This window comes from Haliaeetus leucocephalus, unplaced genomic scaffold (genome assembly GCF_000737465.1).
Source record: "Haliaeetus leucocephalus isolate CR32 unplaced genomic scaffold, Haliaeetus_leucocephalus-4.0 Scaffold218, whole genome shotgun sequence".
NCBI classification, from domain to species: Eukaryota; Metazoa; Chordata; class Aves; order Accipitriformes; family Accipitridae; genus Haliaeetus; species Haliaeetus leucocephalus.
In genome coordinates, this window is record NW_010972654.1 from 289,414 (window position 1) to 301,478 (window position 12,065).

Sequence of the window (12,065 nt, forward strand, 5' to 3'; positions counted from 1 at the left end):
GCCGCCGCCGCCTCCCCCGCCACCTCCTCCAGCCCGGCCGGCGCTACGCAGAGCGGGTCCGCCTGGGCCCGCCGCCCCGGCTCGCCCGCGGGAGGGCGGCGGCCGCCCTGCTCACCAGGGAGATGGTGGTTGTAGCCGCCATCTTGTCCACCCCGTCGGCTGTCGGCGCGGGACTCTCGCGAGAGCTCGGTGGCGCGCGCGACACGGGAAACTCTCGCGAGCCCGCCGGCGGCGGCGGCGGGGAGAACGTCTCGCGAGAACTTGGGGGGCGTCACGCGACTGAGGGCCGGGCGGCCCGGTTGGCGCTCGTCTCGCCGCGCCGGAATGGCGCCGGTCGGCGGGGCCCAGACGGGGGGATCGGGGGCGGACGACCTCGGCTCTCTATCTGCGAGTGCCCCGTGGGTCTGTCTGCCCCAGCCACGGGGCGCGGCGTGAGCGCCGGGGGGGTTCCGTGGCCGCGCCAGGGTCGGTACAGGCCTGTACGGCGCGGTCGTCGCCTCCGGCAGCTGCAAAGAGCGAGGGCTGGGGAGTTGGGGCCTGCAGCGCTGCTGCTGCCGCCTGCAGAAGCTTCTCGGGGGCCTCCAGAAGCTGTTGCTGCTGCCAGCTGCAAGGCTGACCCGTCCTGCGGGCAAAGGCTGTGCCGTGACGTGCTCGAAGCGCTCGAAACGGAGGGCCCTGACTGTTACAGGGTGGTCCTTGGTCGTTAGGTGGGCATCCGGAGCTAAGAGCCCCGGTTACCTGTTGCGGAGATATGTAGTTGCCGAATAGGCAATTTGAGAGCAGCTCCAGGACCCATCTGCTGAGAACTGAAGTGAAACATGGCCCTGCTGTCTGACTGTCCCCACCCTGTCCCTTTTACTCTTTATTTACTTTGCAAATGGGTCCAACCTCTTGCATCCAAATTTAAATGCAAGGGCAAGGTGAAACAGCCTGGCACAGGTGATCTCTGTCACAGGGGATGGAAGTGCTGCTCTGAAATAGGGCCCCAAAAAGACATCCGTTCCCAAGGTGGTGGTTCTGCTTTAAAGGGAAAATGCCATTAGTAAGGGACAGAGATATGTGCTGTTACACCTTGCACTTAATTAGTTAAACTGGCATGAGAATGTTGTGGCCTCTTGCCCCTGCTACAGAAGAGATGCAAGGCTACGGAAAATCTATAAGTTTACAGATTCTGAAAGCCTGTTTTATAACAGATATCAAAAGTTCAGGCCAATAAAGCTTATCAAAAGTAGTTAAAAGACAACATCTAGTTACCGTTAGGATGAGAAAGCCTTGCACTGCAAAAATTCTTTTCACCAAGGAGATAAAGGTACGATACCTGAATTGGAATGTGAAACAAGTGTGCCTTATTTTTAGCCTAAATTTAAGTGACAGCAGTTAACCACTGGAAAACATTATTATTGAGACATAGTGGATTCCTACATTATGCAATCTCTACTAAAAGGTGTGCATACCACAACTATAATGTACGGGCAGGAATTACAATCCTAAGCAGCTGATCAGACTTGACTATCGGTGTCTGAGGACACATCCCATCCCCTTTCCTGTAGGACAGGACTCCAAAGAGTCGTGTCTGACTTGCAAGTGTGAGGGCAGGATTTCCATTCTTGTGCTGGTGTCAGTTTTGCGAAGAAGGATAAGCATCCTGCTGGACATCAAGCTGTTAGCCAGCAATATGCCCTTGCGGCAGAGAAGGTCAACATCTGGGAAAACCGTGCCAGCTGCTTGAGGGGACTGATCCTTCCTCTGCTCAGCACTGGTGAGGCCACATCCGGAGTGCTGGATCCAGTGCTGGGCTCCCCAGGATGAGACAGACATGGAGTTACTGGAACGAGGCCAGGGAAGGGCTTCCAAGATGCTGAAGGGATTGGAGCACCTGTTGTAGGAGAGGCTGAGAGAGCTGGGGCTGTTCAGCCTGGAGAAGAGAAGGCTCACGGGGCATCTCATCTGTGTGTACAAATATATGGTGAGAGGGTAAAGACGATGGAGCCAGGGTCTCCTCAGTGGTGCCCAGTGACAAGAAGCAATGGGCACAAACTGAAAAAATGGGAAATTCCATTTGAATGTAGGAAAACACTTTTTTTTTTTTCTGTGAGTGTCACTGAACATGGGAACAGGTTGTGCCCAGAGATCCCCATCTGTGGAGATACTCAAACCTGACTGGACATGGTCCTGGGCAACCCGCTTTAGCTGACTCTGCTTGAGCAGGGGCGTTGGACTAGAGGATTGCAGAGGCTGGAAGGGACCTCTTGAAATCTCCAGTGGTCCTGTCCAACCTCAACTGTTCTGTGATTCTGAGAGCAGCCTGTCATGGACTGGAAATGCCCTGCAGTAGCTGGTTAATGAATTCATCCTTGCTGAATGCAGCACAGCCAGTAGCAGGGAAATCCATTGGTCAAACTGAGCTGAGACAAATCAAACAATGAATTCAGTGGGGTGAAATGTGTTAAAGAAGAGCTAACTAGCTCATCAGGGAAATGAAGCAGTTGGTATATGAAGGAGTTTCTCAGTTTGCAGAGGCAAGTGCAAACTTGTTCTGGAGACAGAGTGATTTCTGAATCAAGCAGCTGTATGATGTTCCTCCACTGAACTCCTTCTCTACCCAGTTTGCCTGACTTTGTGGATAAGTCTGTTGAACTCAGGGAAGCTATTTCACATCTTCTTAGTTTAACTGTAAGATTGACTAAGAAATTATCAAGCGGTTTGCTGAGTGGAGTGCTCTGATGAGATAAGCTACTTTCAGTGGCTTTATTGATTTGTCAGTTTGTAAAGTTGGCACAGCATAGCACAACTGGGAAATACAGCACAAATCGGCAGCTCAGCATAGCATCCTAGCATGGCAAACCCAGCCCGGCATGATACAATTGGTGCAACACCGCAAAGCACGGGCAACGCAGTGCCACATGGAAGACCCAGCACAGCGCAGAACACCAGCACAGCGCAGCATGATACAGCTTGTTCCACATGGCACAATGTGAACAGCATGGAGCAGCACTGCATGGCTTTTGCAACACAAGTAATTCCTATTTGCACTTTTCACCAACTGAACCCGACATGCACAGCAGCTAAGATGACTGCCCCTTTCTCCAGGCTAATGACTGAAGTTCCAAACACCACAGGAGAAACAGGGAAGGAAGACACATCAGGGTTTTTCCCCTTAAGATGCCATGAGATTTTGGAAGGCCATAAGACAAACTGGGGAATGACAAAGGTTCTGTTCAGCACCAATGAAGTTTCTGCTGATCCACATGTTTGGATCCAGCTGGTGAGTTTGGATTTCTGGAATTTCTTCTCCTGCCATGTCAAGTCCAGCTCACCAAGTCCTCTCTTCAGCTTACACCAAGGTGTGCAATTCTAATTACAAGGCATCACAGTGGTTCACCTGTGCTGGGAAAACCTTAACGAAACAGGAGAAAACTGGGTATAAAGAATGGAATGTGGCAGACCAGAAGCTGTGCCAGAGCCTTCCAAGCCTGCTCCTCTCCTCCCTTCTGCAAGTATTACCAGCTGGCAAAGAATCAAAAAATAGCTTTGGGACCTGCAGTGAAAAAAGCTTATCATTCCCAGAGGGAAATTTATCAGTTTGGGGGATTCTTGCAGCAGCTTTGCATCTTCACAGACACCATCAGGAAGGGGCTGCAGGGAGTGCTACCCCACTCCTCACAACCCCCTTTGGCTTGCTGCTTCAGGAGTGGGGACCAGAACATGTACTCCTGCTTGGTCCTGACTTATGATGCACATGTAATTTCTCGTGTTTGCTGATTACTCCTCCACTTGCTGTTGCCTTTTCACACCGCAGCTCAGGCACACACCTCTCATGGACTGCAAAGGTTCAGTCAGGAGCGAGTGGCCCGGTCAGTCCTGCTGGAGGAAGTTCGGTCAGGAGCCCCGCAGTTTCTTCCAGTCTGGTACACTTCCCGTCCCCTGTGGTACAGGGGGACCACTCTGTCCCAGACTGCAGTGAGGTGACTCACAAGGGAGGAGACCGGTATTTGTGGAAGGCATTTTCCAGGAAGTTAGCCAGCTTTTCACAGTCGTCCTAAAATAGAAGAAAAAACATGCCAACAGATCAATTTGGCTTGGCTACCTTGGACATCTCCTTCCTTACATGATTCCATCCCAAGCCACCGATTTCACATCTGAGTTTTGATATGGGAAGAGAACAACTCACAAGCACATCTGGAACATACTACTAATAATTATCATAGTTACTGAATAATGCCAAATGACCAATCAAGAACAGAGCCTTTTTGTGTCAGGTGCAATATAAAGGCAAAAGAGCAGACAGTTCTTTGGAGCTTCCAATCTGAAGGAACATAATGGGTCCAGCTTCTTTTGTTTAGTTTCATTTCAATTTAATTAACTGCTGGATCTAAAGTTATTTTCTATGGCCATCTTTTTTATAATATCCTCACTGCTAACAAAAATAAAAATTAATGTCACTTTTTGTTGGTCTGGCAACTGTTTTGTGCAGAAATCTCTTTTCTGACACATTCAGGAGTAGGTGGTTTCTAACACAATTAGAATGTTTATTCCTTAAGAAAGAAATTACTGAAATACACAATGATATGTAAAGGATGCAAAACCCCCCCCACCTTGTATCATAGAGGGGTTTTGGAATTGCCAGAAACTCAAAATCCTCACTCAAATGAAAAATGCAGAATCAGTTGTTTTCTTGCTGCTTAGAGGCACCCCTTTGTCACAACTGCTGCTAAATTACTACTTTTCTTTTAAGAAAAACCTTGGATTTTGAAGACAAGATTTGTAAGGCATAGGTGGTATCTTTTGTTAGACCAGCCACTACAGTTGGAAAACCAGATGAGCATTTGGCTACACAGGTCCTTCAGGTCAGAAACAAGCAGCATACTTCCAAGCTAAATACAGGCTTGGAGTAACAAAGTATAAATCAGCTATACCATCCGAGAGAAAAGGTAGTCGGTGCCGGTGGAGTAGGAAAGATGTTAGAGAGGGGAAGACGTGTTAAAAGGAGGTTATCTCCTAGGAAAAAGAAAGACAAAGGTAATTTACAGTCCATGGAACACGGACCTGTGTGAGGTATATTCTACAGTACTAGGTTGCCTCAAATGCCACGTATTTTCCAGAGCATAGGAGAAAGCACCGCAGTGTGTCAGTGCCGAGCTGCACAGTCACCATGCTCAGATGAAGAAAGGAAGGAAGTCTAAATGTACTTTTTTTCCAGGTGTACCCACATAAATTTTTCATTCAGTGAAGCTGACCCCTTCCTTGTCTAAATTCAGCATCCAGAATGAGGAATTCTCCAAAACTTCGCCTACAGCGCCATAATTCCTAACTTGTACAAAATAATAATATATTTTTAATTCTCTCCATGCTACCTTTCCTTGAGGCTATGCTGTTGAGTAGTCTGAATGACTGGGATGCTTTGAATTCTTTCTTGGGACTGTCTGCAAACTCTCTAAGGGAGAGCCTGGAAGTTCAGTGTTGGGGTAGGCCATCTCTTCTGGCAGGCAGAAATCTGCAAAGTGACTTAAGAGCAGCTGTCCAGGCAACACCTGGACAATGCCTCTGGGAGATGGGAGGTTGCCTCAGCTTCCTTCCCTTGGCACTCCTCTGGTTCTCGCATTCAGAATCACTGCGAGGTTGATGTAATTAACCCTGCCATCACAATATGACTGTCCCCTCAAAACAGCAACCTGGAGTTAGGCATGAGCAAAGTATGGAGAAAAAACCCAAAAGAAACAAAAAAGGGAAGTGTCAGTCACTGCAAGGGCCTGGCCCCTGTCACCACTCTCTGGCTGCCAGATGGAGAACAGAGGAGCTCCTACTCCTCTGAGGCATGAGGTGTCACACGGATTTGGGGACCACAGTAGCACAGTGCATGCACGACTGAGATGAGAAGGAGTGGTGAGGAGGCTTACCTCGTGGATGAATCCATAATGCACCAGCTCTGTGGCCAAGTCCTTGGAGTTATCAGCTGCAGAGACAAGGAACAGTGAGAACATGAAAGTTGATGCATCTCTTAGTTCCTCCTCTACCAGCAAAGTGCCCCTATCCCAACCAGCAGCACACCTGCATTACACTTCATTGTGCTTTAGGGGCACATGCTGTATACTTTTGGTTGGCTAAGTGACTGCTAAGTAATCCCGGGGCAAGCAGAGCACAGAGGTGGGCAGTGAGTTGGAGTTAAACAAGATACTGGGCAGGAATGAGTTCCAGTCCCAAATCACACAAAGCACAATAGTCTTGGCAATGTGTCACTTCTCTGAGATTTTTTTTGCTTGTTTTGGCTCAGCATGAAAAGCAGGCAGGCCACTACCTGTAGGCAGAAAAACACAAGGAGCTGGTGAAGCAGCAACTCCCAAGCATTAATTTCCAAGCTTTATGCTTTAGTTTTGGCAGTAAGGCGGTCAAGGGACTCCAGCTACATGGCCTCCAGAAGGCTCCTGCATGTTTTAGGAAGGAGCCTGCTGTGCTGGACCTACTCTGAGGAGAAGCAGCCTTCCCCAGAGCCATGGGGGTCCCTCAGAGGAGAGTCCACCTTCTCCTTTGAAAGATATTGGGGAGATCACACCAGTGTTGGGAATGAGGGAAGAATTCACTAGTGTTACCCCAAGAACTGCACATCACATGTCCCAGGGTGAAATGCAAGATCTTGATGGCCACCCACTGGACTCCCAACATTCACTTTAGAATGCAGGTTACTACCGCATGCCAGAGGCTGTGGGTCAGGGTCTGAGTAGACAAGAACTGATACCACACACAGATATTAAGGTTTAGTCTGCTCTTCCAGCACAAGAAGGAAAGAAAAGCTGGCTGTAAGCACAATCTGTGTCTAACACAGTCTGAGCCTAAACCTGACCAGGGCCACTGGGCAATACTTCTGCATTCATGCACAAAAATCTGCTTGCAAATAAACCTACTGGGCAGCAAGTCGTAGCTCAACTGTCGATGCAATTTGTCCTCCAGGATCAGCAGAAGAGTAAGCTGCAGAAAGAAGAGAGTGCTCTTTATAAACACCAGTTTCTCCATAAGAGGGAAAGGTGCTGACTCTTCCATCAGCACTAGAAACTGCCAGTAGTGGTGAGCAGGGAGGATGTTAGTAACTGCCGAGATGTCAGATGTCTTTGGCAGGGTAGTTTGAGTGTCTTAGAAGAATATTCTCTCAACAGTTACAGCTCACCTGCAACTGTTAAACTAGAAAGAAGTAGAGTTAAAAGATATCAAGGTCTTTCTGTCCTGCAGCCAGAGGGGGCTGGTGGCTTCATTCTTCTTCAGGCTTCTTTTACTATAAAGGGACAAGAGTAAGTCCTTTGGGTACTGCAGCAAACTAGCTGAGACCAAACTTTTTCCCAGTCAGATGCCAGAGATGGGTACAGAGAGCAGATCTTGCCCCAGTGCCTCATGTAGAATAGGAGCTGAATACTTACATGCCACTGGGTCTTGTCTTCATTCAGCTCCATGTTACATTGCATTTGCACCACCTAGAAGAGGCCAAAATCAACATCAGCTTGGACACAGTCCCTCTGGCTCCCCCAGGCCCGCTTTACTTCTGGTCTCCAAGCATGACTTCCAAATTCCTACTTAAACCCCTTGATTCCAACTGCCAGCCTGACCTTCCACTTCTTCCCACATTTCTAGGAATTGTGCGGGTGAGGGTTAATTTAGTCCAGTATCCAGCTACAAACCATGGCCATCATCAGCTGACTGAGAGGTGGGTAAGGGAGCCCTGTGCAAGGTGCAGTTCTGGGAAAACTTTACAACCAGGATGAATTCTTCTGCTCCATTTGCCACAGGTAGGCTTCCCCCTAAAGCTCTGCCCAAACTCTTGGTTATGTTTTAATATCGTACTTGTTCATGTACTTATGGGGTGAACAATCCTTAAATCAGACAGAAGAGCAAAACTGAAATCTTGAATATTTTATGGATTTTCTTTTAGAAACTCCACATCGCATCGCAGAATATTCAAATGTGTTAGATAAACATGGCATTTTATTAACATGTCAGCTTTGAGTTCCTACGAAGAAACTGGGTCAGCTTCAAGCTTCAGTATGTCAGCTTCAAGTTCCCATGAAAATGGTTCACACCAGAAGTCATGTTGTCTGGGCAAAGGAAAGCCAGAAAGACCGTGCAATTGGTCACCCCAAAAGACGGGAAACCAAGTGAGGAATCAACATCCCTGTTCTACGCAGAGTTTAACAGGGTTTCATTTATATTCCTCGATTTCAAGCTTATGCTCAGAGGTGAGTTATATGCTTGTTCCTTCCTCTGACCCAGTACCCCTCTACTACAGCTCCTCCCTATGACAAACATCCCTGGGCATTTAGCGCTCTCAGACAGGAAACTCGCTGTCCTCTGACCTTTATCATCTCCAGGCCATCCATTTCTCCAGGAAGAGCTGACCAGTGTGACTCTATGCCCAAGGTGGGTGTCCTTTCCTTACACCGAGTGACACCACTGCACTGTCTGGCTACATGCTTCTTTATATACTGAATTACACTGAACTGTGCAGCATCTTGCAGATGTCATCAGAGAGAAGGCTGATGACATTTGAGTGCATCATTGCCATCTGCTCCCCGCCTCTCTCTACCTGATGACTGTGATCAAAGAATCATCTAGATGGGAAGGGACATCAGGAGGTCTCTAGTTCAAGCCCCTGCTCAAAACAAGACAAACAGTGAATTCAGACCAGGCTGTTTAGAGCTGTGCCCAATTGGGTTTTGAAAACCTCCAAGGAGATCCCATAACCTCTTTTAGCCCCTGGTCCATTGTTTAACCACCCTAACCATGAAAAAAAATACCTTGGATCCATCCAGCATCCATATTCCAGTGCCTCCCAGAACAGACAAATAATCTGCATTGTAGTTACACTCATTTGGGACTTGCAGGTTTGTCCAGCTGCAAGTTTTCACGAAATCTGTAGAAACTCAGTGCTTCTGAGATTACTAGTCCCTTTGTCAAATTGGGTAAAAACTAGTTGAACACATTCGTCAGACAGACAATGCACTTGCAGAACTTTCATTGGGGCACTAGGTGAAAAAGCATCATGTAACAAATGCAAAGAGGGGAAAAGACATAACTGTGTAGGCTTACATTTACATTTCTCTAACATTTCTGATTGATCACCACAGCACTCTCACTAAAAATAAACACTGAGCAGTATGAATAAAGCATAAGTGCACCAAAAGCTGATTGCCAGACAGATACGAAGAAACCACTGCTGATGAACTTTTTGAAGGGAGGCATTTCACGGGATCTTTCAGGAATGAGAATTAGGTTTAGTCCTACATAGTATTTTTAACATTAATTCAATGCAAGTATGAAATTGCATTCATATCATCCATGGTAACAAAAGACAGTGCCATAGGTGATTAATGATGAATGACTAGAAGTGTCATTACAGGGAAATACCTGCACAGGGAAGTAACAGGTACCAAATGTTTTTTTAAGAGAGAGAGGTGCACACAGACCAATGAGTTCCTCTGACTGCTCCCAACGATGGCCAGCAGTTCAGGAGACACAAGCTGTTGTAAGAAGTGCCGTGCCTGAGCTATGCCCTGATGATGGTGGCCAACAACCTTGTCTCCCCATATGCATGTCAGCAAAGGACAAATGCCAACTCCTGCCCCTGGGAAGGAATAATCCCTGGCAAGGACACAGGCTGGGATGGCCTGGCTGGCAGGAAAGCTTTACTGGCTCTGCTGGAAAGACTCTGGGGTCATGGTGGGCAGCAGGCGGGACATGAGCTGCAATGTGCCCTGGCAGCAAGGAAGGCCAACAGCGTCCTGGGGCACAGCCAGGAAATTGAGGGAAATAATTATTCCCCTCTACTTAGCACTTGTTAAACTACATCCAAGTACTGCATCTAATTTTGGGCCCCCAAAACAAGACAGACATTGATAAACTGGAGCAAGCTCAATGGAGAGCCATCAAAATGATCCTGGGCTGGAGTGCTTGCTCTCCAAGAGGCTGAGGGAATGGGGCTTGTTCAGCGTGGAGAAGGGAAGGCTTTGGGGGATGTACCGGCAGCCTGCCCAAGCCCATGAGGGGGTTATGCTGCAGCATTGAACTGCTCTGTTCAGTGACAGATTACACCATGGCTTTGGAAGGCTTCACTTCTCTCAAACACCCTTGCATTGTGTTGGTCCTTCCCTGCCCTCCCTGCCTGGCACCCCTTCCACTCCCCTTGGGGGTACATAAACCCACTTGCAATGACCTTCCTGCCCATGACTGCAGTGTCAGGGTGTGCAGTCTCGCCTGTGCAGTGCCAGGCAGAACAGTGCCTGAGCTTGGCTGGCACCTCAGCATGCCACTGCAGTGTCAGTATCAAACAATGATGGGATTTCAAACCTACACCCCAGCAATGAGGCACAGAATATGCCATGCCACAGAGCTGCCGGTGGACATGCGAGAAGGGAAGGCAGAGCCAAAGAATCGGAGGCAGTGGGGCTGCTTGAGAATGTCTCAGGTGAAATGGAGCTCACTTAGCTCCAGCCAGAGGGACTGTTGCAGTCCCGGGGCAGCCAATGCAACGAGAACAGCTCTCACCCAGGCTGGAGTTCAGTGCATGGCTAAAGGGAGAGGTGTTCCTGCAGTAGGGTGTCGGGAATGGAGACCGTCCACCTACTCCCAGTAGAGAATCTGTCCCCACCTGGATTGGACCTTACCTTCCTGGTCTCCACATCAAAGGGCTCTGGGGTGGGAGTCTTGGCTTTCTGAGGGTCCTCCTGGGGCTGGGAGAGTGCACGTGGGAGGGCGTGGGGTCGGGAAACAGCGAAGTTCATCAGGGGATAAATCCCATTCCTGGTACAGACACAGAGGGAGGACAAACAGCTAAGCCCTGTCCCCTTACAGCCCTGACAAAGGTCAGCTGTGGAAGGCCGTGGCCCGGACCAGGGACCTGCACCCATGGAATGGCAGTGCTGGCAGGCAGGCAGGCAGCACAGTGAGGAGGTGGCAAGCCACAGAGCTACCCTTGCCCTGGCATTGCAGCCCAGGTCTGCTCGCCCCAGAGGGGAATCACAGAGGGGATCGCACACGACCAAGTACTGCTGTGCAAATGGGATGCTCTGCATGTGCTGCAGCACAATCCCCTGCCCCTGGCTCCATGCTGCCCAGGGAGCTGAGGGCAAAGAGATGCTAGACACATTACTGGTCAGCCAGCACCACCTTCAACCTACCTGACGTCTTCTAAGAATTTGTCGAGCTCAAGGAAGGAGACCTCTGAGTACCTGGGAGAGAAAGAGGACAGGAAGATTACTGGAGGAGGCAGGAGAGAAGAGCGGTGTGAAGGACTACTGTGCCTTGACACCAGGATCACCAGGCTGTATGTAAGCCCTGGGCTCACAGCTGTGTCTGCTCTGAAATCTCCCCTGCTCATTCCCACCTCCACTGTGCTCCAGGCCGACCCTCTCTCCGGATCTCTGCCATCACCATGTTCAGGTCCAGCTCCTTTATCTTCTCCTCCACCACGTTCTCTGGCATCAGATCTAGGGCAAAGGCAGAAAGGGGCTGTCAGCTGGGAGGTCCTGTATCGTAGACTCTGCAGCACAGACCCCAGGGAAGGTCTACGAGTCACTGCCTTCCCCCCCAGGCTCTTCCACAGCCCCAGCTCTGCTGGGGCAGCAAGACAAGCTCAAATGCGGCAGGGTGGTCTCATGGTTACTCACACTGGTTGTTGATGAAGCAGTGTGCTGCCAGCAGCTTGAGAGAATGGACCTCAAAGAGCACCCGGTGGAAGAGCAGATTATTAGCTGTTGGCCGCTTGTCTGGGTTGAGGGTCAAGCACGACAGAATGAACTCCTGAGGGTCAAAGCAAAGGCATAAACCGGAGGCAAAGCGGGACATTCCCCTGCTTCATCCCCACCGCTGCCAGCTCCGGCTCCCTCTCACACTTGCATTTCCCGGGAAGCAGATTTGAGTGGCTGTTTCTGCCAGTGGGCAGCCCCAGGGCAGGGCAGGCAGTGTACAGAGCACCCGAGCTGAGGGAGGCAGCAGTGCTCTGGGCAGGCAGCGTGCTGCTGGCTACCCACCAACAGCCTGGCCACAGGACCTCTGCTCCCTGCTTGCTCTCATCCAGGGAGGAGGCT

General features: G+C 49.6%; 2 protein-coding genes across 12 annotated transcripts in view; both read right to left on the reverse strand.

The window, feature by feature from the left end:
• PUF60 (poly-U binding splicing factor 60KDa) overlaps nt 1-183 on the reverse strand; it is a 33,453-nt gene extending 33,270 nt beyond the window's left edge. For 5 of the 9 annotated variants that reach the window (XM_010566771.1, XM_010566777.1, XM_010566775.1 and 2 more), the window contains exon 1: nt 116-168. Coding sequence is in view for 2 of the 9 variants with exons in the window: in XM_010566780.1 (XP_010565082.1) it covers nt 116-142 (27 nt within the window). In the remaining 7 variants the exon portion in view is untranslated. Of the gene's footprint in view, nt 1-115 lie in introns of all 9 variants that reach the window. The other 4 variants (XM_010566780.1, XM_010566776.1, XM_010566779.1 and 1 more) reach the window with 3 other exon arrangements.
• A 1,959-nt stretch (nt 184-2,142) lies between these two features.
• NRBP2 (nuclear receptor binding protein 2) overlaps nt 2,143-12,065 on the reverse strand; it is a 28,528-nt gene continuing 18,605 nt past the window's right edge. Inside the window, exons 8-16 of one of the 3 annotated variants that reach the window (XM_010566788.1) lie at nt 11,646-11,778; nt 11,363-11,465; nt 11,157-11,207; nt 10,644-10,779; nt 7,407-7,460; nt 6,900-6,963; nt 5,898-5,953; nt 3,975-4,039; nt 2,143-3,861 (exon numbers count right to left, since the gene is read on the reverse strand). In XM_010566788.1, coding sequence (XP_010565090.1) covers nt 3,837-3,861; nt 3,975-4,039; nt 5,898-5,953; nt 6,900-6,963; nt 7,407-7,460; nt 10,644-10,779; nt 11,157-11,207; nt 11,363-11,465; nt 11,646-11,778 — 687 coding nt within the window. In that variant the 3' untranslated portion in view covers nt 2,143-3,836. Of the gene's footprint in view, nt 4,040-5,897; nt 5,954-5,974; nt 6,296-6,899; nt 6,964-7,406; nt 7,461-10,643; nt 10,780-11,156; nt 11,208-11,362; nt 11,466-11,645; nt 11,779-12,065 lie in introns of those variants that run through there. The other 2 variants (XM_010566786.1, XM_010566787.1) reach the window with 2 other exon arrangements.